Genomic DNA, 25,874 nt, shown 5'->3' on the forward strand with positions numbered 1-25,874 from the left:
CCCATCCAGATACAGCTTTAATTAGAAAATCCACAATTAAATTATAAATGTTATGTATCTGACATTACTGTGCTGCTTGTATCATGCTCAAGAGTGATTCAGCTTTCTTAATTCTCACACCTGAAAGGCTGACCTCTTCACACCCACATTCTTCCTACCTCCCTTCATTAAGCATACTCAGAGAATCTAAAGAAAATTAAGGGAAGAGCTGTTAGCCTTAATATCAGGTTCCACAGGATGGATTTTGCAAATGAAGGATGGGCTGGTGCTTATGTGCTGCAGACTGGAGCCCCACAGCAGCACCCACACCATGTATCCATATATCCAGCACTGTGTGTGCTCTCTTTACAGCTTTGCCCTGTAAAGGAGAAGTTGACACACAGATTGGCAGGAAAGAAGAAAATTGGTTATCTTGGGAATGCATGCAGAAGCCATCAAATCTGATAATTACCCTTTTCCTGTTGGGAAGGTGTGAACTGAAAGTATTTTAATGAAGAGGAGTAATGGGGTAGCAGCAGCTAGAATGGGACCAACCTGAGCTGTTATCTTCAGCAAACCTCACCTGCTACAGCTCCTCATTATTTGCCTGGCGTTGCCCCTGGGCTCCTGATCACCTTCTGCAGGTTTGTCTCCATGCCAGCACCAATCTGCTCCTCACCCCTTCAGTCTCACACTGGTGGAACAAGTCCCCCATGCCTAGGTGCAGTGGGGGTCTGGTCCCTTTGGGAGTCAGAAAAGCAATCATGGCTCTTGCTTGGCATCTGGGCTAGAAGTCCTCTACACCCTCAACTCTGGTGCTTCACAGCAACGTGTTGGCAAAATCCTGCTGATACCAGAAGTGCCTCACCCAAAGAAACAAGGCAAAAAAACGCAAGCTATTTTTTAGCTATTTTTTTTTCTTTGGGTTCCCAGCAGAGAAATTCAGTCTGCCAGGTTTATTTGTGGAAGGTGCTGGCTCAGCTCTTATTTTTCACATCTTGATAGCCATTGATTGCAGTGAAATTGATCTTGATCTCCAAAGAGGTACAAAGGAAAAGATAAGCACAGGTTGCTGTGTGGCAGGGTTGAAGGGGGTAGAACCCCTGGACCTGGGAGTGTGTGCTTTCCCTGCAGGGTGAGGTTCCTCTCCTGAACTAGATGTATGTAGACAGCTAAACTGGATGGGGAAACCAGGCAGCTAGAGATTGGCACACATTTCTCAAGGTGTCTGCTTCTCAACTCCCTGTTTCCAAATCAGAATGTAACAATTCCTTTCTTGTCCTCTGAACACAAATTTTCAAGGCTCCAGCTGACCTTTTCTTTAGAGTGTTAATTCCTTAAATCTGTCATTTCCTGTTTCTCAAATTTACCACAGGACTGAATTACATTTAATGATCACCTTTAAAGAAATCATATAGAGGACTTGTACCCAAAATGTTTGCTTGTGCTGCACCACACAGCCTGAGGAGGCTACTTCAGGTGAGACCATCAAGGCAGTGACAGCTTGGTTGAAGTCTAGGGGATGAATTAGGCAAGTCCTTCTGGCACCTGAAACGCAAATCAAGCAAATGAGAGTTCATTAGGACCTTGTAACAGCCCAGACTGGCTGCCCTGGGGTAGGAATGAGCTGCAGACAGACTGGCACACACATTTGCATGTGTACAAGCACAGTGATGATTTCCAAGCGCTTTTGTGCACTGACGCTGCCCTGGCACAGGGAGCAGAGGCAGAGCTGGGATGCACAGAAGGATGACAGCCACATGTAGCAAGGCATGCCACACTGTGTGACCTCTGCCTGCTTTCTGCTCTCAGTGTGGTCCCCAGCAGCCAGGTAGGAGGAATGGCAGTGCCACTGGTTTTCACACAGAGTGAAGGCTGTGATGCAACACCAGCAAGGTGACAGAACATTGCTTCCTCTGCAAATCAAGAAGATCCTGCCCACCCATGCAGCAAAATCTGCTTCTACCCACCACAACATAAGGCCTCATCCACTTCAGCTCCACTCACTTCAGAGCAGTGCTACTGATCCTACAGCAGCTCAGGATCCCACTGCAGGCATTTCAGGCTTGCCTATTCCACCTGTACCTCTTTTATGCATCCTGCCTAAAGTAGATGGCTCAGAACCTTGCTCCAGGGTGCAGCAAAAGTCACAAATGGAGTTTTCATTGCAGCAACCACAATAGACTAGGCAAGTTTGAGACAGGAACAAAAAGGTATTAAAAACTTATTTACTAGACTGAGAATCAAGGGAAAACTGTAATTATGCAACCTGTACCTTTGGTTACAGGCTAAACGGTAAAATGTGTTAAATTAGCTTTTCTGGATTGGTAAAGTGGATAGGCAAACCAGGAACTCACATTCAAGATGTAAAAAGCAGAGGGTTTTAACCCTAGGAACAAAACTTAATTGTGTGAAAACTTCCTGTCCCCAGTGTCCAAGCCACCCCAAAGGATCTGCTGTTTATTTCCAGGTAACCCAAGTATAAGAAATGGAAGATAAATAGTAATAAAAAAAAAAAAGGGATGATGTATTATCTGGGGAGACCCCAAACCAGCAAGTATTCTGGACATATTGCAATTCCCATGCAGCCACTGGGGTTCAAAGCCAATTAACATCTTACAGAATCAGGCTCACCCATCCCAGTGAAAAGTTCTGCAGTGCTTCCACCTGCAGAGGCTGCCCAAACCAAAACACCAGGCTGCCACCAGAGCAAGCCACAACAAGATTAAACTCATATTTTTCATTGTTTATTTTAGCACATCCAACACAGTGCAAATTTCTTTTTTGAATTGCAGTTTATTAGATGAACAGAGTTTAATACATAACATGTACACAACCTAGGATGCAACATGCTCCCTCCCCTCCCAAGTTACAGAACACTGATGCTGTGAAGGGGAACACCACGTTTGTGACCCCACAGGGATGTTACAGATGGCTGGGAGTGGAAGCTTTGCACACAGGTAGGCCTACACAGGACAGGATTACACACGTGAGAAGAGCCAAGACCAGCAAGAAGGGAGTAAGCTGGATCTGCCCTGGCTGAAGGACTGCTCTCAAGAAGGTGTTCTCTGTTTTCCCTCCCAAATTCCTTAGGGAGCAGGAGGGTGAAGCATAGGCCACGATGCAGCTGGAGTGCTGTGGAAAGCAGCGGTGCATGGTGTCACACGTGCCACTGCCAGCCAAGGGTCCCTGTGAGAACCACTGCTCAGGGTGCCAGAGCAAGCTGGGAGCATTCTGCACTGGGTCCTCCACTCGGGCTCCCTGTGAAGGGTGAACATATGGGACTCCATCCTCCTCCCACTGTCCATGCCAAGGTGGTGTGAAATCAGTGAATAAGTTACCGAAAGATAATGAGATTTGGCATTTTCCTGGTGATCACCCTACTCTTGAACTCCATGAAGGGCCACAAGGCAATTTCAGGGTCCTACTTCTGAATCATGGTATTGCCTGAATAGGACACCTGAAATAAATGGCCTGATGGTGGAAAAGGACAGGGAGGGACAACAAAAAAATCCACCGAGAGCTTGGCAGCTACTCTTCCTTTCAGTGATAGCACTTGGGCTGCTAAACATTAGAATCAGACACTATTTTAAAGAAAGTGTAAACATGAGTTTATGGGCTTTACTCCAGGTTCACTTCCCTTGGAAAGTTTGATTCTAGAGAGTCAACAAAAAGGAAAAGAAAATCAAAAAATAAAGTCACCTAGGAAAAATCAAGAGTTCAGAAGACTCATCAAAAACTGTTTCAGTCTTACAAAGCATGTGCCTTTTGACTCAGGCATCAAAATAAATTTACTGTATTATTAAAAACTAGCAATATAGAAACTACACCTTTCTCAGTTGAAAGTTTAAGCACATCTAAGAAGACCCCACAGAAACAGTCCTCTTTCTGGCAAGGCACTATCCAGTAGTGTGTGGCACAAACAAAAACACCTCTGTCAAAGCCACTGATACAGTGAATGTGCACGTGCACGTCAGCCCACACAGCAACTTTAGCTAAGTACAAAGATTAGGTTTCACTCACACTGCTCTCCATTGAAAAAGTGGGGTAGTTATCAGTATTAGCTAGAAATTGGGATCATTTGGTTCTTAAGCATAACTCTATATGCCAAAATCTTAAACAGAATTAAGAATTTCCTATTTCTTTCAGTAAATGTCTCTTGATTCCCCAGACCTTTTCAGTTACCTGATAGCTACATTTCATTACTACAAAACTGATTAAAAAATTCCTGATCATCTTATGTAACAAACTAGAAGTCTACTTGATTTAATTACAAAAATAAGGCTGTCATTCAACAGACAAAATTCACATCCAAACATATATACTTTTTTTTTAACTAGCTATTTATAATTCAAAAGCACACATTCTAAGGGACTTACACTGCCAATCCATGCAAGCAAGCAGGATATCTTTGGAGCTAGTGTTGTCCTCCATTCAACTGACTATGCCCACACACATGCTCTGAAATAAGCCAGGTTTACTTAACAGCTGAAACAAGACTAACTCTCCACTAAACGAGAGCCTTCTATTCTACAATTATCAAAATTCAAAAGGAGCTCTGTGAAACTAATTTTATCCCTGGAGAAATCAGTGTGGTTTTTCCTTTCACATTAGCAAGCCTGGGATTTCATCCAGGATTACCCATGTGTATATGCTTATACAGTTAGGTAAATTTTTCAGACCTGGGACTTCAGGCAGTTCTCAAGGTTTACAATGTATCAAGTACATGATAAATCCAGGATGGCTTCTCTGTAATCAACTGCAAAATTACGTACATTTATATCTCTATTCATTTACAAAGTTAAATATTTTAACTTCTTTTAAGAAATAGTTATACTGAATGTGGTGAAGTTAACAATGTACAGCTCCACCTCATATCATATTCCCTTCCTATAGTGAAGTTCAAGTCTCATGAAAATATGGGATTGGTTACAAGAATGTCACAGTACCTTGACACAGATAACATAATTCTTAAAAATGTACGCACATACATCAATGCCCGTTCAGGATTCCTCTAGAGAAGGTGCTCTGGCAAAGACTTTGACCAGCAAATACAGCCACAGATTTCAAACCTGTGTGTGCTCTTCCTCCGTCTAGCGCTTTAGCTCAGCTGAGCAGCCAGGTTTGTTCAGTCTGGTAAGAAGAAGGCTAAGAGGTGACCCAATGATAGCCTACAACTATCTTGAGGGCTGTTCAAAAAACAATGGTGCCAATCTCTTATTGTGAGTGCCAAACAGACACAGCAAAGGTAACAGCCTCAAATTAAAGCCTAGGAGTCAAAGCTGGACTTTAAAAGATAAAGTTTTCACTAGGAAAGCACTGCAGCAATGCCACAGGTTACCTAGATAGTTATGAGATTTTCATCTCTGGATATTCTTAATGCTCTGCTAGACAAACCCCTATTTGTTTCAAGCTAGTGTGGTTCTTTGGCCTGATTTTGACAGTGATGCACCAGATGACCTTCAGCTGTCCTTTCCAGCTGACATGTCTGGCATGCCATGACTACTGATGCCAGCAGAACATGTGATTTGTTTCACAGGTGTTGCTTTTGTTGTGGTAGTGTTGCTTTCTGATACTTTTTACAAGTCTGGCTTCCTTCAAACCACACAGTCTGAGGGATGCTGTGATTGCAAAGTAGCTTTTCTACATAGTGGCTGTGTCCCATTTACCTGAAGACACAAGGACATTCACTGTGGTGGCACCACCTTGCCAGTATGAAATCACTGTAGGAAAAGCCACATCACAACACAGCTGTTATTTATGTATCAGATTTGATTCAAAATGCATGATGCAATTTTACTTCTGTCTAGAATGCATTTTGTAATAATTATTGGCAAGTCATGGGCCTAAGTTCTGCTATGTGCATCAGTGCAGTCCCACTGGAATAATCTCCATTTCCTTTACTTATTACACAACTGAACAACCTCTCTGGCCTCATTTGGCAAAGCACACACTCAGCTTTCTCACTGTCTTCCAGGCACCTCCACATCACCACATCTGGGGATATAAAACGAGGACAACAGCTAGGCAAGTTAGACATGCTCTTGGACCATGGTGGAGTGTTTAACCATCGTGGGACTGACACCTGGCTCTCAAAGTACCCCCTTGACTCTCATGTGGCTTGTGGTGGAGCCGTGTATTATTGAAGGTAAATTGAAGTTTTGGCAAAATTTCATTTTAAGACAGTCCAACTATAGAGCTCCAGCCTTGGGTGTTAAGACTTCCTCATTTAAGAGATAACTTCATAGTATCATTAGCTGTAAGACCCCTTTAATTCTTCTGAACTCCCCAGTATTTCCACCAAGGAAACATTTACTGAACATTTCACCTGCATTTGGAAACATGTCAAAATATTTCACTTTGGCACCTCCTTCATGATAGCAACTTGTTTTAAACAGTCAGTTGCAACGTGCATCATTAGACAAATCAAGTCTTCATTAACAAGATTAGCAGCCCATGTCTCTTAAAATAACCATGATCTAGAATAAACATCGCAATAAATAAATAAATGTAGAGCAAAAATATGGCAGTTATTAGCTTAGACTGAGAGCTCAAGATGGATGCTTTTTACCTTCTGGATCATAGCCAGCACAAACATCATAATAACCAGCAGCACTTTAACTATTCATTTGAACTACAGTAGTGGGAGGAATTAAAAAAGGGAAGGAATGTGACTGTATAAGAATACCCATGAATGATACAAGCCCTACACTTTCACTCCTTATTCTCAAACACACGTGCCTGCTAGAATATCAGGGCCAGTTGCAAAAGCAACCAAAAGACAAAAGTGAAACATCAACAGTGAGCATTTTTACAAAGGAAGATGAGTAGCCCAGCCTTAATCCTACTTCATGTGCATGTTATTAGCTCCACATTATTGGAGAGCACCATCTCATGGCAAGCAGACTACTACTACTGACACATGTTTGCTCTATCACAGTGATCCATTAGGGAAGCTGTTATGTGCTGAAGGATAGTCATTCAGGAATGTGCTTGTTGGTACTTCATATGGGCTTTCTAGGGTTCTGACTCCTATTGAAAAGAGAAAAAATAAATAGTATTATTAAATATATAAATATGATTATTAATTATTGACATAATATTAATGTTATGGATACATTGTCATCTCCCGTACCTGTGACCTTGGCATATAAGGTGACCCTAATCCCAGACCACCTAGGAGCTGAGGACGCATCTCTCTGAAGTACCACCAGACTGAAGCAGGAAGTTTATAGAGAGACCTCTCTAGGCCTCCAACACCATATTTTCTAGGAACAGAGCTGCATAGAAGCTGCTATTTCAGATTGTGTCAGAACATCATCTTTTTCCTACGATAAGTCCTCCAAACTACAAAGTGAGGCAGGCTGCCAAAATAACCTGCTTCTGTGGTCCTCTGCTGAGGTTCCTTCCTACTGCTGTCCCTCAAGGGGTCCAGGAATAAATTAATTCCTGGCAGAAGAGGAGCTATAGATACCCAAGAGCCACCACCCAGGCCTGAAACAGTACTGGCACCAAATACATCTATATCTACAGTATCCAAGGAAAGAAAAATCCTCCCCTCTGTGTTTGATCTATTGCCAAAAGGTGCACCACACAATCTGTTTGAAGAAGTATCCAGACTTCCATATGGCAATAAAATTTCCTCTGTTATACTGCCCTCAACAGAAAGATATTACCTGGCTTTGTGTTCCGACCTCTAGATATGTGTTTGCTAAAACTGAATTCAAAAAAGTTAATGTAAGTTCTGACTACTCCAGCATTTCAGCATTAACTTAATTAATGCCTAATGAATAAATGCTGAGCCATTATGCCAGGCTTCAGAAAGTCCAGTGATTAAGTTCTGTCTCCTGCTATAATCAAGCCAATTGCTTACAATTTAGATTGAGAATGTGAAGGAGAACTTTGAACTTAATTTATATGCTGTCCCAAATTACTCCCATGTACATGCTTGTTTTCATTTAAAATGCTTTACTTTTCCTTACAACCATCTCAATTACTTCACTAGCACGAGGGTGATATGAACAAAGTATGGCTCACAGAAGGGATGCATCCAAACACAGAGCTCCATCCCACACAGGTATCAAAGAAAATTCAATCTCAACATGTCAAGAATTCCATGAAAAGTCTGCAATACTACACTGACCTTTGATGCCAAAGTAGGTTTCAGTCCAAGAAAAGAGAATACAGTGTTGCTCTCCTTTGATTCAAAAAAGCCATCATAATCCTAGAGAATTAAAAGAAGAAAAGATGAGTCAACATTTGTATTCCTATTTTCCTTATTGATATTACCACACCCTGTATTAGAATAAAGAGTAACATGTAGTAATGCTCAGAAAAATACTGATACTTACCCCTATTCTCCTACTCAAACCTAAAACCTAAACTGCAATGATATCACAAACTACAAACTACAGGGGTGAAGAAAACCACATAAATTCTCTAACTTCAACATCTCTCACTTCTTTGACAGGAAAGTATAAGCATCAAAAGTACCTACATCAAAAGAAACTCTACTGGGGGTGTATTTTAAAGGTATTTAAGTACGGAATTTCTCGTAAAACCTTTATGATGCTCTAGAAGGAGATGCTTTACCAGCATTTCAGCAATGATATACTGCTATATCAGTGTGAACTGGGATACTGTGCAGTTGCATAATTATTCAAACAGCCTCAGCCTCCCCAAAACCACGACCATGGCTGCACCATGTGAAAGCACCTGTGAAAGACACCAAAAGGCCAGCAGGAGTGTACAATGGTCCTCAGGCCTCAGATATATTAGCTGACATAAGTAGAAAGAGTAAACCTAGTTCAAATGACTTTTTATTGTTTTCTTCATAAAACATGGCATATGCTAACTTAGGAATTAATAAAAATTTACAATTAATTGCCAGAAAGTAAGTCCAAGTAAAACAGGCAAATCAACTAAACCATGGTGTAAGCTGAAAAATTACTGAAAGGATTCCCAACTGCACCATGGATTAAAAAGGAACAATGTAATCACTGAATACCTACAGAAGTAATAAGTAATGCTGAAGCTATGCAGAAGGATGTTTTATTAAGCCCTTGACCTCTAAGAATGAGACTTCAAAAGCTGCATGGACATATTAAACTTTAAAAAGGTCTGTTCTGACTCTTCTAAGGCAGATAAAAACCCATGAGGGACACAGGCTACATAAGCAACACACAAGAAGACAGCCTGTGATCGACCTGAGAAATAACCTTCATTTGCTCCATGGGGCCCATTGACAAGTGAGTCACACTCTCTGGAGCTGAAGGTAGGGCAGCAGTGGATGAATACAGCCCACAGCCCTTTCTTTAACATCAGGGCAGGTCTAAAATGCCTGAAGATGCCTATTACAGCCCTGTAAACTACCAGCAGCCAACCTGCAGGCAGGCAGCTGCGGTGGCAGACACCTTTTTGGGTCCCTGCCAGGAACACTCTCCCTCCTAAGCACCACAGGCAGCCTTCACTAACCCCCAGACACTTCTTGGACTCAACAGTTTGTCCAAGGAAGGTTCTGTGTTTGTTCAGGTGAGTCATCATCTCTCAGCACTGTTTTCAAATGCTGGCAATCTTCTATCCTGAAGATTCTTAATCCCAGTACTTCAATTAGCTTTAGCAGTATCACTACTGTAATACCATGTTTTTTTCACTCTTTGTTAATAAACTGGTAAGAAAAACAGAGCAGAGAAGGACTCAGAAACTACGAAGAAAAGGCTGCAGTTGTGGCTCTGACAATGACTGATGCTCAGCTAATCCACCAACATCTGTTTAACCTAACCTCTGTAAAGTAATTTAATATTTAACAACAAAAAGCTGTCCTCAAGTACTAGTTACCATTTTACTTTTAGAATTATCAAGTCCTGACTTACTATGTTTTTTTTCCATATTTTTACCCATTAACAAATATGGATTCACTTACTGAAAAAATTGTGAAGGTTAAACAGCGAGCTCAGTCTATGTTTGAAGGACCACAAAACCCAGTGGATTGATTCATTTTAAAAGGACCTGAATATTTAAGAACCATAAGAGATTATCCACCAGAAGCAATCTCCCTGATGTTTTGAAATATCTGCATTGCAAAACGTATTTAAATCCTATTGACACTTACTTTCATGGGCGGTGGGGGAGAAGAAGCCTCATGCTTTTAGATAAAGTAGAAGTAAATTTTAAATAGGAGAATTTTCCTAGTGATGTCTGCAATGACAATCAGTGATCTCAAAATATTCAAATGTGAAACAAAGAATCTTATAAAAATACATAATAGTCCTATAAAAATTTTAAGAAATCCCTTTAGCAGAGTAGTTTCTTAAGAGATTATTGAGAAGTATGATCTCAATGACTCAGTGGTTGTGTCATGACTGGTAGGAGTTCAAAGTGGGCATCCCTGGCTTTTCCTGTAACACAGAACAAATAAAGGACACTCCAAAAACACCCTGCCTTTGATCTTGCCATTAGAAGGAGAGGAAGTCTGTGCAGATTTGGGCCATGTGTAAAGACACTAAATCCATGGGTGAGGACATAAAAATTCTAATCTCAATAAAGGACATCACACTGCTACCAGCAGTAGACGTATGCTGAAGAAGGAAAAGAGCACAAGCTCAGTGAAAATGAGAATTTCACACCCAAGCAGGAGCCTAACTTACTGGTGACCCAATGGATTCCATTTGGGAAAACTCTGTGGACACTCTGCCTCCCACAGAGGAAGGACACCACCATTCACTGGTTCTGGCAAGGCAGAGGTTCCCTTTTTCTGCACCATGCTTCACTACTGGCAGCAAGTTACTACAACCCTCTTGTCACTGTCCCAAGCAGCTCTACCCAGGGAGTGCTGTGGCTTTGCTGGCATCAGTGGAGCAGTGCTGTCCTGCCCCTGTGCAGGGGAAGGGGCTCCCATTGCCAATGGGAGGCTCTCAGACAGCAGCAGTTTACCTAAAAATATACAAGTACAACAAACTGCTACCCACTGCCCCACATCATAAGGCAACTATGTGTAAAACATAATTTTGACTGTAGCATTTTAAATTATGGAACTTGGTGCTTTCCAGAACTGCTAATCACACTTCATTAATGTATAGAATTCTGGCAACATCAAAACTGACTAAAAACTGAGCACTAAAACTAGTAGGACGTGGAGACAGTGCACGTGAATCATCAGCAATGCAGATATGCTCGATCCCTCTGGAGAAGTTGAAAAACCAAAAATACAGATTATAAATCCCATGACTGAGGGTATGAAATGTTACCAATAAAGACAAATGCCAGTTAGGAGGAAAAAATATATCTCAGGATGGTTTAAAGAGATAAAGAAGAGACAGGAGGATAAAGAAAGTAAGTAAAAAGCCATTTCAAGGCAGAAAGGGCCTTTCAACAGGATAATAACTAGCTGATTGCTTTAGGCATGGTTCCTCACCCTTAAAGTTGGAGGCAGGTCCATGACCCACCACGTAACCTGAGCAGGACACAGCCTCTCTGTTTTAACACCACAACAGTCACAGCATTTGATGTGCTCCGTGAGCTGCTAGGGAGTGGATTAGCTGACCTAATAGGCTCTTGCTTAGTTCAAAATAAACTGAAGCCACTGTAGGTGAGCTGCTTGCCTGTAGCTCACCTATAAACAAGCAAAATCTTGTTGGCCTTGTGTGGCCTAAAGCTCTGCTTTGCTCTCCCAGCTCCTGCTGAGTGACTCTAAACTGGGATAGAGAGACAAACTGTGGCTGCAAAGGTCTTCAGCACCAAAGTTACCCCAGAGGGTAAGGGGAGGAAGGCTAGGAAGGCTGTGAAGCTCACTGTGATGGCAGGACGCTTGGTACTAGATGTGTTAGTGGACACATGGAATGCACTTCCAGAGCATACTGAAGATGCTAAAGGTTTCCACCAGAAACCTTTCAAGTTCATGAAAGAAAAATGTAGTAAGAATTACAAAATATGTTAAAGTGACATTTATTTCAGAAAAATAACTAGCGACAAGGAAAATACTTAACCATTTCATATCTTGTTTGTGGTCTTTCCTAGGCTTATGACCACTGTTGGGACAAAACTAGGCTTGATGGACCTTCAGTCTCACAAATGTAAGGCCATTTATGCTAATCTTAAGGTCTATCACACACTAAGTTTTAAAATGATCATAGAATCAGAAGATTACTTGGGCTGCAAGGGACCTCAAAGATCATCTAGTTCCAACTCCCAATAATTAGCAAGGCCATGTGATGTTGTCCATTAAGCATGATGGTAAAGGGAAAAAAAAGAAACCAAAACACAAAACAACTCAAGCCTCCAAGCCTCACACTTCCACAGCTTTATTTCTAAAGTTTGAATCTTTGCAGCTTACCCTGGAAATAAAAGATGTTGTAGCTGTTTTGCACCTCTTTAAGACAGGAGAACTTTGTTAATGTCTACATCACGGAGTAATGCCAAAGACCATCTACTGCCCAAATGCTACAGAAAACCAACATCAGCTTAGTCTTTTAGACATTGGACAAGCATTCAGGAAATCCGACACAAATGCCTTAGGTTCTTCTGGCCTTCATGTGGGTTTTATGCAATTTACTCCAGTAGGAAAACCTGGTTCTTGGGAATTCTCTCTTCTTTAGAAATCCCACTTCCAGGGTAAGTTCTTCTCTCAACACCAATGGCCAAGTTTACAAAGCTCAAGCTGGCACAGCATCAGCTGCATCCCAGATCTCCCAGCTGTGATGATCACTAGACCTTAAGTGTGATGTATTCCTTAAGTGTGATGTATTCCTGGAAACCAGATCACTGCAGTGATGTAATTACAGACACTGACATAATTAATTTGGCTCAGGATTTTGCTAAGCAGGTATACTCAGGATTGTTTAAATAAACACTGTCACTGCTGGGAGAAACTATTTAGTACACACCAAAGTTAAAATAGGCAGTACGGCAGATCAGCATAAATAATTATTTGGGCTTCAAGGAACATAGCAGAAACATGAAGGCGTTGGATCAAAGTAAAACACTAACACAAAGCAGATTTACAGTTAGCAATTTTACCTTCACTAATGCACTGAAATTAGGAGAACATTACATCTAATGAACTTTTAAAGACAGCAACTGTGAATAAAATTCTTTCCAGTAAGTTTCTTTAAACAAGCAAGTTGGTTTTGTGGCTGTTTGCTTTTAGTTGGCAACAAGAGCGAGCTTGTTAAACATCTCAGACAAATCTTTATTGCTTACCACACCAAGAAGCCAAAAAACAAGAAATCCACCCAAATGTAGCCTGCATAGCTTTTCCTAAAGATTTTTAAAGTGCATTGATTACTGGACAACACTTATAGATTACTCCACTGGCATGCTTTTCAAATTTATGATGCCGAATTTTGCCCCAAAAGGCGAGAATAACTGCTTAAGAGACTCAGCCTAAGTCAGATAAGCAGGAGGTATTTTATTACGACACGTCGGAGAAATCACAAAATGGACTTCTGAATTATGTACAGCAAAAGCGGGTTTTTATACAATTTTAAACAAGGATTACATCATTTATTACATGCATAGGCAGGCGGAGTCTTCTGGGAATTCTTGGTCTTCCTCAGTTAAATTTTAAGCTTTTCCTAATTTGGTCTTCTTCCTGTCATCCTTGGCATGTTTTTCCATGACTTAGCTGAAGTAACTGTTGTACTTGGCTTGATCCTAACGGGTTGGCAGGTCACTTTAACTTATTGGCTTCCACTTCTTCAAATATTCCAAAGTTTCTTCTGTGAGTGTATTTTAGATTACCTATCCAAATATTGTGAGTGTATTTTACATTGCCTTATCTAAGTATCTAATCAAAGTTATTCCTGTATTTTAGGTTATTTATTAACTGCTGCAATTCCCTTAATATATTTTTGAGTGTCTTTAATTCTTTTATTTTTCAGAAGCTATTAACCATTATAATAAATGGCTTCATTTACTTCTCCTTGTCAATATTTTTAATATAAGATTACGATCTCTCCGTTCTTATAAAAGAGGCGACATAATTGCTCCTTCAAGTAATAGTGAGGAACCCATAATTTAAACACATTGAATCAGCACTTTGCTACTGACTGAGTTAATACTGTATTCCATTGAGAATGAGCTGCTAACATCCTCCCTGAAAAGGGCAGTTCAGTTCTCCAGAACAGATGACATTCATTTACTGATCTGATTAGGATTACAATGGAAAACTCTTACGCAGCACAGCTCTCCTTGGAGAATGTGTGTGCATGTGTAAGTCTCTTTTAATATTATATAAATATACAAATAAAAGATCTTGTCTGTACAACACAGAACAAGCTAAACATGACAGTTTTCATTACCTAACCTTCTGATAAGATCTCTGCACAGGATTTTTAAAGAGCTTATAGAATTGACTCTACAAAACAACTTGTTACTCCTCTGCTAAAGGCCAGATGTTTATTTTGGTAATCTGTCTAGTTGTAGCCTTCCAGAAACAAAGGCTTTAATAAAAGGGAGCAGATGTCAGCCACAGCTCTATTGTTTGGACAGTACAGGACAAACTCTGGCTGATGTGATGTTTGTCATTCTTGCAGCAATGGTGCCAGGGTACACAGACATCAACTGTCTAAGAACTGATATCCCTCACCTCCAATGCAGGGAGTCCAAATGCAGCAGGGCTTCCCTTAGACAAGCACTGAAGACCTCAAATCCAGTGCCTAGTGCCCACCTGGGGCAGAAGAGTTCAGGGGAGAAAGTGGCAGAATCCCTAAGTACTGTGGATGGTAAGGGCTGTCACCTCCACCTTTTGCGCACCCTCCAGCTCACTGTGTCATTTTACAAATTGTTTGGATAAGAATATTATCAAATCAGACCACAACAGGAATTTGAGAAAGGGAGAGATGGAAATATCAGGGAGTTAACTATGGCCTGTTACACGAGGTAATGACTAAAAGACACAAAATGACCGTGCTGCACAGTAGCTCTGCATGCACATCTTTTAACTTGGACCCAAGTGGAACAGTAGCAGACTGAATTACTTATTTCATCCTGGCTGTTCTCTAACAACAGCCATGGCTTTTTCTAGATATTGTTCCAAAATACTGCTTCATCTGTATTCTGTGCAATACTATGTGACTTCAAAGTATTACTGCCACTTATTAAGATTTCTTAGCCTTTCCTCATATATAATTTATCCTCTATTTTAGAACTCGCCTTTTAAAAAGACTTTAGTTAAAGTAGTCCAACACCTTCAATAATAAAACCTGTTTTTTCAAGAAAGCATGGCACAATAGTAAGTTTCTGTTCCATGGAAAGGAGAATTAGGATCCCAAACAAAAATTTTAATAATTATGTCACACTTGCTGATAAGTTTTGCAGAATATCAGTGTAATAAATATAAAAATGAAAAAGAAATGTGCAGTATTTTCAACTATATCCTGTAGAAGTAACAATTCTAATTTTGCACCAGTCCCTTTTAGGTGTTCTAAAATAGATGAACACCCTACATTATTATATTTAGGAAATAAAACGTCTGCAAACAGAGTAAGGTATCTCCAGAGATGTCTTTGATGCCTATCATCTTTATGTGAAGGGATTGTCTACAAAATACCTGCTACTTCACTTTGAAACAGCTATTAATGAAGTTTATTTAGTCCAAATAAAAACTGTGGTGCTCAACAAGATTGTACTCTCTCCACTACAGGGTAAACAGCAACACTATTATACATTACTGAAATGAGTCCTGACTTCTCTGAGGAAAATAAAATTCTTGCATTATTATATTTTTACTTAGTTGCTGAGCTTCTATTTTTTAAGCCCTGGCACTGGGCAAGCTGGCTACTCTACACTTTGCCTCTGGTACCACATTTCCCTTTATAAAGTACATATTACACAGAACTAAAGCTCTTTTCCTCAGGACACAGAAAAGCAATGGAGAAGTGGATGGCAACAGCATAGGCATAGTCTGAAAGTTGTAACCAGCCCTTGTGAATGATCTGAGCAGAATCCTCCCAACATGGAGAAGACTCTTGGCCAGGGGTTGCTTTCCAACACCAGCCTTCTGTATTCCTCATTGAGACAAAGCCTTAACCAGGAAGATAAACAGTACATGCCACTGGCCTCAAGTCACATTCAGCCTAGGGTTTGTGGGTGCCTCAGAGCCAAAAACTGCTGCAACACAACTGCAAAAGGTAATTAAGAACAATTTCACACAGAGCTTAAATTTACCATACAGGAAACTCTACTTCTGATGGCAAAAATAATTAGTCAAGAAAGTTTTTAGCATCATTAGCCATTAACAAATGTTACATGATCTCTGAGTAATTCACATTAACTTTTATCTAGCAAAATTTTCCCTCTTCTAAAAGCAGATTGGGACAAAAAAAAATTGCTAAGTGAATCAGGTAAGACATCTGCAAGGGTGCAGAGAATCAAATGTAGACTTGCTGGATACCAAATTAGCCTCACAACTCCTCTAGCTCCTAAAGTGAACACACAACAGCAGGCAGGCTAAGGTGAATTCTGCCACATTGCCCGAGTATCTAGAGGCAGAGTTCAAGCTCTCTGTACCTGCAGGCACAGAATAATAAGAAACTCTCCAATGACAGGCCAGGGCAGAAAATCTGAGGTGGCCTCTAGCCAGTTTTGTTAAATTCTCTTCTTTCTTTTATCAGTGAGCAGTTATTTAGTTGTAATGTGACACCTACAAAAAAGGAAGAAAAAGAAACATGCATGCATCTTTTCATTATCTTAAAAAACCCCAGAATAGAATGATACATAACAGTGCAAAGAAATCAGGGCTACAATAATTGTCTGTGTACTGAACAGTTTCCCAAGAACACTGCACCTCTTTCAGCAGCCTATTTAATTTCTGTTTTGTCTATATGCCTTTGCTGTTTTGTTGGAGTTGACACCCATATATTACATTTCAGGGGAGGACAAAAAATATCACATATCTCTGTCTCTACTGCTGCTCACTAGGCACTCCATCAGGAATTACCATAACACTCTAAACCATATGAACAGCTTCAAAGGGAAAAAAAAAAAAGAGTCAGCCTGCTATGTAAATATTTTCCCTTTTTCCCTTTGGCTCAAATTCCCACCTGGAGATAGATTTCCTTTTAATTTTGGTTGGCCTAAATTTCAGGCAATCTCCCTTCAGCGGCAGATTGTTGCATATAAAACTGTCACTGTTCAAAGTGCTAACTTGCAGCTTCACAAGAGTGCAGTTTCACTGGCAAGTGGCTATTTCCAGTCTTCTGAAAGATCCAAGAGTCACTTCTAGTCTAAGAAAGTGTACTCAGCTTGTGGAGAATTCAAAAAGAAGGAGGTGTGAGGCATAGGCCTAATTTCAGACATTCAGTTTTCCAGCATTTCTGGCTTTCTGCTTAAATATCTGGGCACTGCTGCCCGGGTAGAGAACCTTTATAAAGGATGTTATGTAGATACTCCTATGCCCAAGAGCTATGTCACCAAAGAACATGGAAACAAGGAACAGGCACACCAGGCTGCCAGAACTGAAATGGCCTCAGGGGACCTGGATTGGGAATGTAAGGACAAGCTGACCACAGCTCAGTGGGCCTGTGACACTTCAGGACACCTAGGAGGAGATGCAACACAGAAACAGGATCATGATCAAGGGGGGGAACCTGACCACTGGAGTCACTGAACAGGTTATCCATGAGTGTGAAACATCCCCCATGACCAAGCAAGTCAGGTGGGTAAAGCCCCTCTGCTGTGGAGAACAGTGGCTGGGAAAGACAGTATGGGATTATTTTCTTCAATTTGAGTGGATTGAGCTGTAGGTCAAAGTGCTATAGCAGGAGCTACTAAATCTGACTGAACATGAGCTCTGTAAGGAACTAGGCAAGACAAAACTGATTCCTGTGCCCAAAAACACAACACAACCTACCAGATCTGATTAAAGCTCTTCTCCAAATTAACCACACTTTACTATTCTTTATGCAAAGTGCATGCATTTTCTCCAGAAACAAGCACTAGACACTAACATCTCCTCACTCTTACAGAGCACTAACTAGAACAAGACAACTATACTAATTTCAGATTTACACTACTGTAAATTTGAAAAGCAGGATCATGTGTCTGATTTGTCTGAAAGGTAGACTCTGTTCTCACACACTACTTTATAGCAATGTCACTAAGATGAAACAACAGACTGCAAAGTCATGAAAATATGAAAATTACCATATTGTTGGTAGTATAACATAGCACTTAATTATCAGTAAAATTATTTGTGTTCTTGTGTGCTTGCAGCTCTTATCTTGTTCACAGGAAATAAAAATTGTTCTTGCCAAGTACTTTGTTTCAAAATTTATTAGCATAACTTGTTACTGAAAAATTGGGAGTGCATCTCAGTAGACTGAGAAGAGGAAGAGATAGATTAATGATTAATGATTGTATCTGCAATTACATCAACTCAGAAAAACCATGAGGTCTTGCTCACACTTCAAAACATGGAGTTTGCCTCTCGGTATCAGAAGAATCCCTCCCCCCATGGTACAAGACACTCTGTGAACCAGAAAACATTGATCATCTTTTGGCACCTTTCTCCCCTCCAACATCAGCTGTCAGATGTTCAAATGGTTGACACAAATTCATTTTGGATTTTTACTGAAATCATGAAAGACAAACTTCCTCTAGCCTGCAGTTACATCCTGAAAAGTGATTATTTCAAATGCTCACGTCCTAGCCAGGAAAATCTAGTCTTAGATAAACCCCTTGTGCACATTGCTGAGGTTTTTGTTTTTTTAAGGAGAAAATAGTGAGAAAAAATATCCCAAAACTATTAATGCTGATACTAACATAGAAAAACCAGTATAACTATGAACATAACATCGAGTCATGGACATCATATGCTCATGAACTTCTATTGAAACAACATGACAAAAATAAAAAGTGCACCTATTTTGCTTTGCACTGTCTAGCCCTCACACCTTTAGAAGAACAGCAATGGGCCTGACCAGTTTGTATCCTAAGTGTGAACTTCAGCAACAATGCATAAAACAGCATAAGTACATAGAAAGTCTCCTGATAAGACTGTAGAATGCAGAAAAACAGACAGAGTTTTTGAATAGATAAAACTGGATTAAACATTGCCTGGACACAAATCAAAAATTATAAGCTACAAATTTCACTAACTCAACTAACAGAAAATTCAGTATTTTTTCAGTTTAAGTTACTCAGTAACTTAAGTAGAGATTATGCTTTAGTTATTTATGTCAAGATAAACACGTGAAAGCACTCAATGTGGAAATGACAGAGAAAAGATGTGCAAGGTTTGCTGACTTCTATCTGATTGTAACATTTTATCCCCCTTCCAGCACTGACCTCCTTTGCCTTCTGCATAATGTTTCGCTTCCACTCTCTTACCTAAGAACTTCATTAACTAATGCAGCAGGTTAACTCATGAATGTTGGAGATCCTGCACATACTTTCCTCTTCATCCTAAAAAATATCGTTTCTTTCAAAGCCTGTTTGCTCTTTAAAGATGTTCATGCAGACAGTGAAGTCTAGTAATAGGATTAACTCTGCTCAACCAAAATGGCTATCAGCTCAGCAGACAGATTAATGAGATCATCTCACATGTTGCATGACATCTTCTGCCTTGCTAATTCCAAACAGCAACTTCTAAGACTAGGTTAAAACACTCTGTAAGTAAAAGCAATCTGAAAGGGTAAGATACAACAGCTTTAAAATGTTGTGTTTCCCAAGCAAACTACATTGACACAGAAGAATGTAAAGGTTGTTATTTGTAAGTGAGGGGCTGATCCATAAGCAAGGGAAGTAATCCCTTCCACGTCCCAGATACATTTCTTTGATTGACTTACCTTACCTGGAAATAAGAAGATAAGAGTTATACTGCTGAGGTAAACAAGGAAGGCCAATACACAGCACATGGGAAGGATGTTAAATACTTTGCTTTGAGAAACCAGTTAGCTGCTGCACCATACCCAATCTCTTTGTTGCAGAGGATCCTAAATCACTTTTTATATCCTTCCTGCATTAGGCAAACAATTGCACTGCAGTCAACAGGCTCTCAACAGATCTGAGCAGCACAATTGAATCCAGCAGGGACTAAGTCAGAACCACTCTGGATGTACACATCAAAGGCTACTGCTTCAGCTTGCACTGGTGGATGGAGAAGCTTACACCAAAAAAACAGCCCACCCATCAACCTGTTGTCTGATTTACAGCAAATAGTGCTCATTTATCCTAAACACTCTGATTGCATAAAGATGCTCTGAGCATAAATGAAATTTACACCATGACAGCAGCAGAGAAGGAGCTTAATTACAATAACAATAAAACTCAATCTAGCCAGTGTTCTCATTTACTGTGCCAAAGACAGACTTCCTGCTGAATTTTTGTGCTTGGACTAGACCCAAGCAGCAAGAATACCACAAATTCCCAGCTTACAGTGGTCTCACCAGGCACTTTACCATCAACAGGTCGTACGTGAAGGTTGTGACATTTCTGATTTTTACATTCCTGGAGGGAATCCCCTACACAGCCCTAAGATTTACAGAAAAATGACCTGAATTTTCCCTGTATGATGATTACCTGATCCTATTGCCCCATTAATTCAGATTCTACTAGAGAAAGCTCAACAGCAAGTCCCATGTTTAAATGGCTACCCGAGCATACTAATATATTGTATATAATGTACTAATATATTGTATGTAACATAATGTATATACACTAATATATTGAGAAGCACAACAGCTGCTTACCCCACAGTACCGGTCATCACTGAATATCTGTGGTGGCAGTGGATTGCCTTGTGCAGGCTGCCTGTCCTCAGGAATATTTTTATACATCCATTGTCTCTTCTCCTCTGACATGGTGATATCCACTTCTTCGAACTCTATGCGGTTGGCTTCCAGAAACCTCACCACATCCTGCTGCCTCTTCTTTATCTAGATGGAAGAAGGAAAATTAAAAAACCCAGAGTCAGAGCAAGTCCTCCATAACACAGACATGCTTACAAATCTGAGAACATTCCTCCTCTCCCACCCCTTTTTCATAGGATGGGAAGTCACAACCTCAGAAAGACAAAGGAGAATTTTTTTTTTCAGTTTTAAATTCATAAAAGTTAAGCATTGCTGTTCCCTTATATGATGGCAAAGGTTATACTTCTTCACCTCACTTGTATAAGGCTGTCTGTTTAATTCAGCTTTGGTAATTTCAGCCTTTACCCCCTAAAGATATTTTTAAAAAAAAACTGTAAGGGTCTCTTCAGAAGTAGAAGTAAAAAGAGGCAGTTGGTTTTCAAAGACATTAGGGGCTACATTTTTAAAGTATACAGGCACCTAAAAATGCAAGGTAAATAACCTGGCAAGTCTCAGAAGAATTTACCCCTAAAAGTGTTCACTGAAATGAACATGTCAGTACATCTGAAAAAAACCCACCCCAGCTACACACATTTTTGTTTTTCTAGACACCTACACATTTTTAAAAATATAGCTCAAGAGTTTCCCGAGCAAGGGAATAGCTGAATATTTAGCTAAGAGTGTCTGTCAGCATAATACCCATGCCTGAAAGTAAGCATGATGTCATCTCTTGAAAATGAACTTATTTGGAAAAAAAAAAAAACACACACGAGGTTTGTATTAAATGTATGAGGTTTCTGCCCCTCAAAGAGATTATCACCTTTATACAAAGGGGCAGAACACTGGCAGTTTTTATCCACACTGGTTGGACCCAATGATCTCAGAAGTCTTTTCCAACCTTAACAACTCTATGATATTAAGATCAGCACTTAAGAGCTAGCTGGGCTTCAAGAAGATACACTCAGGTAAAGACAACCTCTGCCTCCAACAGGACTTGATATCAAGCTTTGAAGTGAAAGTCTGTGTACTTTTTGCATCAACCTAACAGAATTAATACTTTCAGAAAGGAACTATAAATTATGTGTCATATTTTTTACAGCTATCATCACAGTGTTATGTGAAAAAAAAAATCAGCTTTAATAATTTTACAGTATTCCTGGAGTGTCATATCCATGCAGTTGCTGGCTGGCATAAAGCCCAGGTGGATGAATCATGCCTGTGGGTATCATACGACCTAGATACTATTTGGAAATCAGAGGATTTTCAAAATGCATGTGCTAGTTGCTCCTGTCACACAAGCAAGTATACCTATCTAAATGCACCACAAAAATACATAATTTTTGTAGCAATACTTATGGAATTCTTATTTCTTTTAAATAAGGCGGCCATCCCAAGAAACTACAAATACAAAGCTTTGAAACTATCACTGCCTTTCTTAAGAAGTGGATTGCACAGTAAATTTGTGTCACGATATCTCATTCTTTTTCCTTTATTTGCACACACTGGTACAGTTTATTAGGCATATGTGAAATAATCCCTTTTTCATAGAGAAGGCAGCTCCTAAACTTGCATGCAAGTAAGGCATTATCAACAACAGCAAAACTACTGCATCATCATCACTGGTGGTACCAAAGGCAACATGCCTTTTACTAAGTCCCTGAAAACTCAAAGTGTAGAAGTGGAAGACAAAAACATTTTTCTCTGTCTTTCAACAAGAAGCTGCAAAAGAACACAAAAGAGGCAGAGACAGAACTATTCTTAACACAAATATTAAATATCTGATTAAAAATAAAAGAGATGTCTAAAATTGTATGCGGGAGAGATCACTTCCTCATGGTGAAGTGCGACCAAAACTCACATGAAATCCTTCCTGCACTGGTCAGAGCAGCGAGCAAACTCCAGAGTGGCTGGGCCAGCCCTCTGGCCCCAAGGGCAATTGGCATCCTCTGGCCAAAGCTATTAAACCTTCAGCCTCCCAAAGCTGCTGCTTGCAAACTGCACACTGGGAATGATCCCTGGCATGCTGTAACATTTAAATCATGGCCATGGGCTGCTTGTGAGACTCTAACTTAGCCTTGGCCAAAGCTGACTGTGCCAGCAACCATTCTTCAAACAGTTCCAGAGTACCACAGTGCTCCATTCTCAGAGCGAGGACTTGCACCAGTAGAGGTGCATCCACATGGACCCATTTTCAACCACTCTCTCCCTGTAAACTGAGCAACTCAGATTTAGTCAGATCCCTATCATTTTACAGTTCACACCATTAGAATTCTTCCACAACCACAGATTTCCTAATGCCTCATTTTATTTTTATAAAACTAATTAAGATGTTGAAGTGAAGCAAATTGGCGTTTTTGGTTTTTTTTAGCCATAAGCTTTACAATTCTCCATATGACATCTGTATGAGTTATCAGCTGTGGATGTACCAGCTGCATAAACCTAAACAAAATAGCCTGAATATTTCAAGCCAAAAAACTAGCATTTTCTCCTCCCCAATTTATTTGATTCAGGCCTATAAACTGAAACAAGAGCATTAGTTGTATTTAAAATCCTATTAAATCATGCCTTGTTGTTTAAGAGGGATGCTCAGAGCATCTGTCACAACAGAAGCCAGCTGATTATTCCCCAAGAAAACCACAGGACCTTTGTCTCTGTCTGCCACTGGATCTGTGCCTCAGAAGTGCGTCAGCCTCACAGTCCTGCCTGCAGCTCTCATCTGGGCTCCCCCAGAGCCCTAAAAGCTGCCAGAGTTTGCAACACAGAGCAAAGGCAGCATGGGACAGGAGCAGTGTCAGTCCCTGCTTCCTCACCAGCCTGTTCTGTCAGGAGCCCAGTGGAGAAAAATACATCCTCACTTGACAAACTACAGAGGTGGATAATAATCTCTGTGAAGTATTTTGCTGCTACCAAGGTTTCTTGCATTTGATGCACCTGAGAGAAACCTGGAAAAAGAAATCCCATTGTCAGAGGCACCATGTTCAGAAAAATTTGGTTTGTGGCTATTCATACAAGAGTTTGGAAAAGTGTTTGTAGTCTTACACGACAGTCTACTTCAGCATCAATATATTTTGAGCTTAATACCTTTCAGCACACCAGAAGACCCAGCAAATACACCTTCAAAACATATATCCACTGTGAAGGTTCAGAGGAAAGTCTTTATGCAATATGATCCTAATCTATCTTTAAATGCAGCGAGAAAACTCTGGTGGAGTTAATGGTCTGCTATTATAGTCCAATGTTTGCCTCCCCTATTTTTAGGAGGGTAATTCTTTTCTGAACATCATTTATCTGAGTTTAGTTTTAGTGTTAATCTATATTTCTATTCACAAAAGTAAGACAGGGAAAAAATCCCCAGAGACAATTCAATTTTATCCTTGTATTCAGAGTTGGTATCTTTATTAGGATTAAAAAGCAGCAAAAATAGGATATCCATAAAACTGCTAAAATGAGCTAATCACTTGATCAGTCACCCGATTTATAAAGGAAGTCTATTGTAACTAAAGTATTCTGTCTTTCTGTCCTAGTTTTCATTTCTTTATACTGATTTGCAACAGGTAACAGGAGAATACATTTTCAAACTGCTTTGGAGAAATACTTCAAAGACATACCTAGGCCAGTCCAGGTGGGACCACTGGGATTATCTGTTCTGACTTTCAGCATCCCTGACTTAATTCCTCTAAGGAAGGAATAAGGGTTTCTTACTTACCCTAAAGGTTTCCTCTAAGGAGTAAAGGGTTTCTTCAGACTTCTTTTCCCCTCTAAGCTCCATTCTTGAACTGATAGTAACAGAGAGCTGGTCTTTGCAATTTGTTTCCACAATTAATTGACTGTCTTTAGTGGAAATATTTGCTTGCTTCTGTTCAGAATCCACCTCACTTTAGCCACCCCACTTTTCACATCTTTGCCCAAACTAAAAATGGTTCTGTTCTAAGACTTCTGCTTCCCACACAACTAATATCACATCCCCCAGCTAAGCTGAACATTCATCTCTGGTAGTATTGCTCTTTCAGTAGCAGAATGAGAAAATGAGGATGTTACCATTATAAATCATGTCCAGGTTGGAGCAGAAGTTTAGAAAAATCAGATTACATCTTCTATCCAAAGTGCCCTGGAAGCTTCTCATCACTTCCAACAAGTAAAAGTTCCCTTCTTTTTTGCCCTGTCTATGCTTCCTGAACCTGTTTTCAGAAGTTCTCCCATCCTAGAAAGGCTTCCCCACTGACAGCTGCTGAACCAGAGGAGCACAGCACGTGGTCTCTCCATTACTAAAATCAGCTGCACCTCATCATTCTATACTATTTTAACCAAGATATTCAATACCTTGCAAAAATCTTAGTAGACCAGGATTTATCTAACTCAGATAAGATAAATGAATATTACTTTTACTCTACTGTATGCAAGATGACTCAAGCCACAATACTAATAAGAACTGTGCCTTGATGAAAGGGAACTTCTCTGCCTTTTGTCATTAGCCCAGTTAATATAAATGGGGCAAAGCAGACCCATTCTCAGTTTCAAATTTTTTCACAGTGTCAACAGGAGGAATGTTGCTGAGTGTCTGGTTCTCACAAAGTGGATGTGGAAGCTTGGTTTTCTGCTGTAGACTCTACCCCCCACCTTCTGGAGATAAGGTACTCCTTGGGTTTCTGTCCTCCTGCCTGCAAGTGGAGGGAATGACAGCAGGTACCCTCCATGAATTGGCTGGTGACAGAGATGTGCAGCACTGACTCTTTTACAGTCTCATCCTCTTGGAATTGAAGGAACTGACAGCCTAGCCTGAACTGTCCACTTCTTCCAGACAGATCCCAAGAACAAATGACCATCTTTCTAACACAAAATCCCACCCCAAGAAATATTCAGACCACACATGGTGAGTGAGAAAAAAAGCCTTATGAGGTTATCTTCTAAACTGGCCTGTCAAACCACAAGCACATTTTACAAGCCTGACATTAAAAAAAAAAAAAAAATTGAATGCATGTCTAAGTTCATCTCAAATACTTGTTTCACAGTCTGGCACACCTGTGCCTCTAAAGACAGAGATGGTCCTGCTAGCTTTCCTCCTTCTTTTTAAATTTGGTTACTCTTTCCACATACCTGCCCTCACTCCAG

General features: G+C 40.2%; 1 protein-coding gene across 1 annotated transcript in view; it reads right to left on the minus strand.

Moving 5' to 3' along the window:
- Positions 1–2,755: 2,755 nt before the first annotated feature.
- SH3BGRL2 (SH3 domain binding glutamate rich protein like 2) overlaps positions 2,756–25,874 on the minus strand; it is a 39,448-nt gene continuing 16,329 nt past the window's right edge. Inside the window, exons 2-4 of the mRNA XM_059467806.1 lie at positions 20,667–20,852; positions 8,123–8,203; positions 2,756–7,011 (exon numbers count right to left, since the gene is read on the minus strand). Of these exons, the coding sequence (XP_059323789.1) occupies positions 6,997–7,011; positions 8,123–8,203; positions 20,667–20,852 (282 nt within the window). The 3' untranslated portion in view covers positions 2,756–6,996. The remainder of the gene's footprint in view (positions 7,012–8,122; positions 8,204–20,666; positions 20,853–25,874) is intronic.

Source organism: Ammospiza nelsoni, chromosome 3, assembly GCF_027579445.1.
Source record: "Ammospiza nelsoni isolate bAmmNel1 chromosome 3, bAmmNel1.pri, whole genome shotgun sequence".
In the NCBI taxonomy this organism is placed as follows: Eukaryota; Metazoa; Chordata; class Aves; order Passeriformes; family Passerellidae; genus Ammospiza; species Ammospiza nelsoni.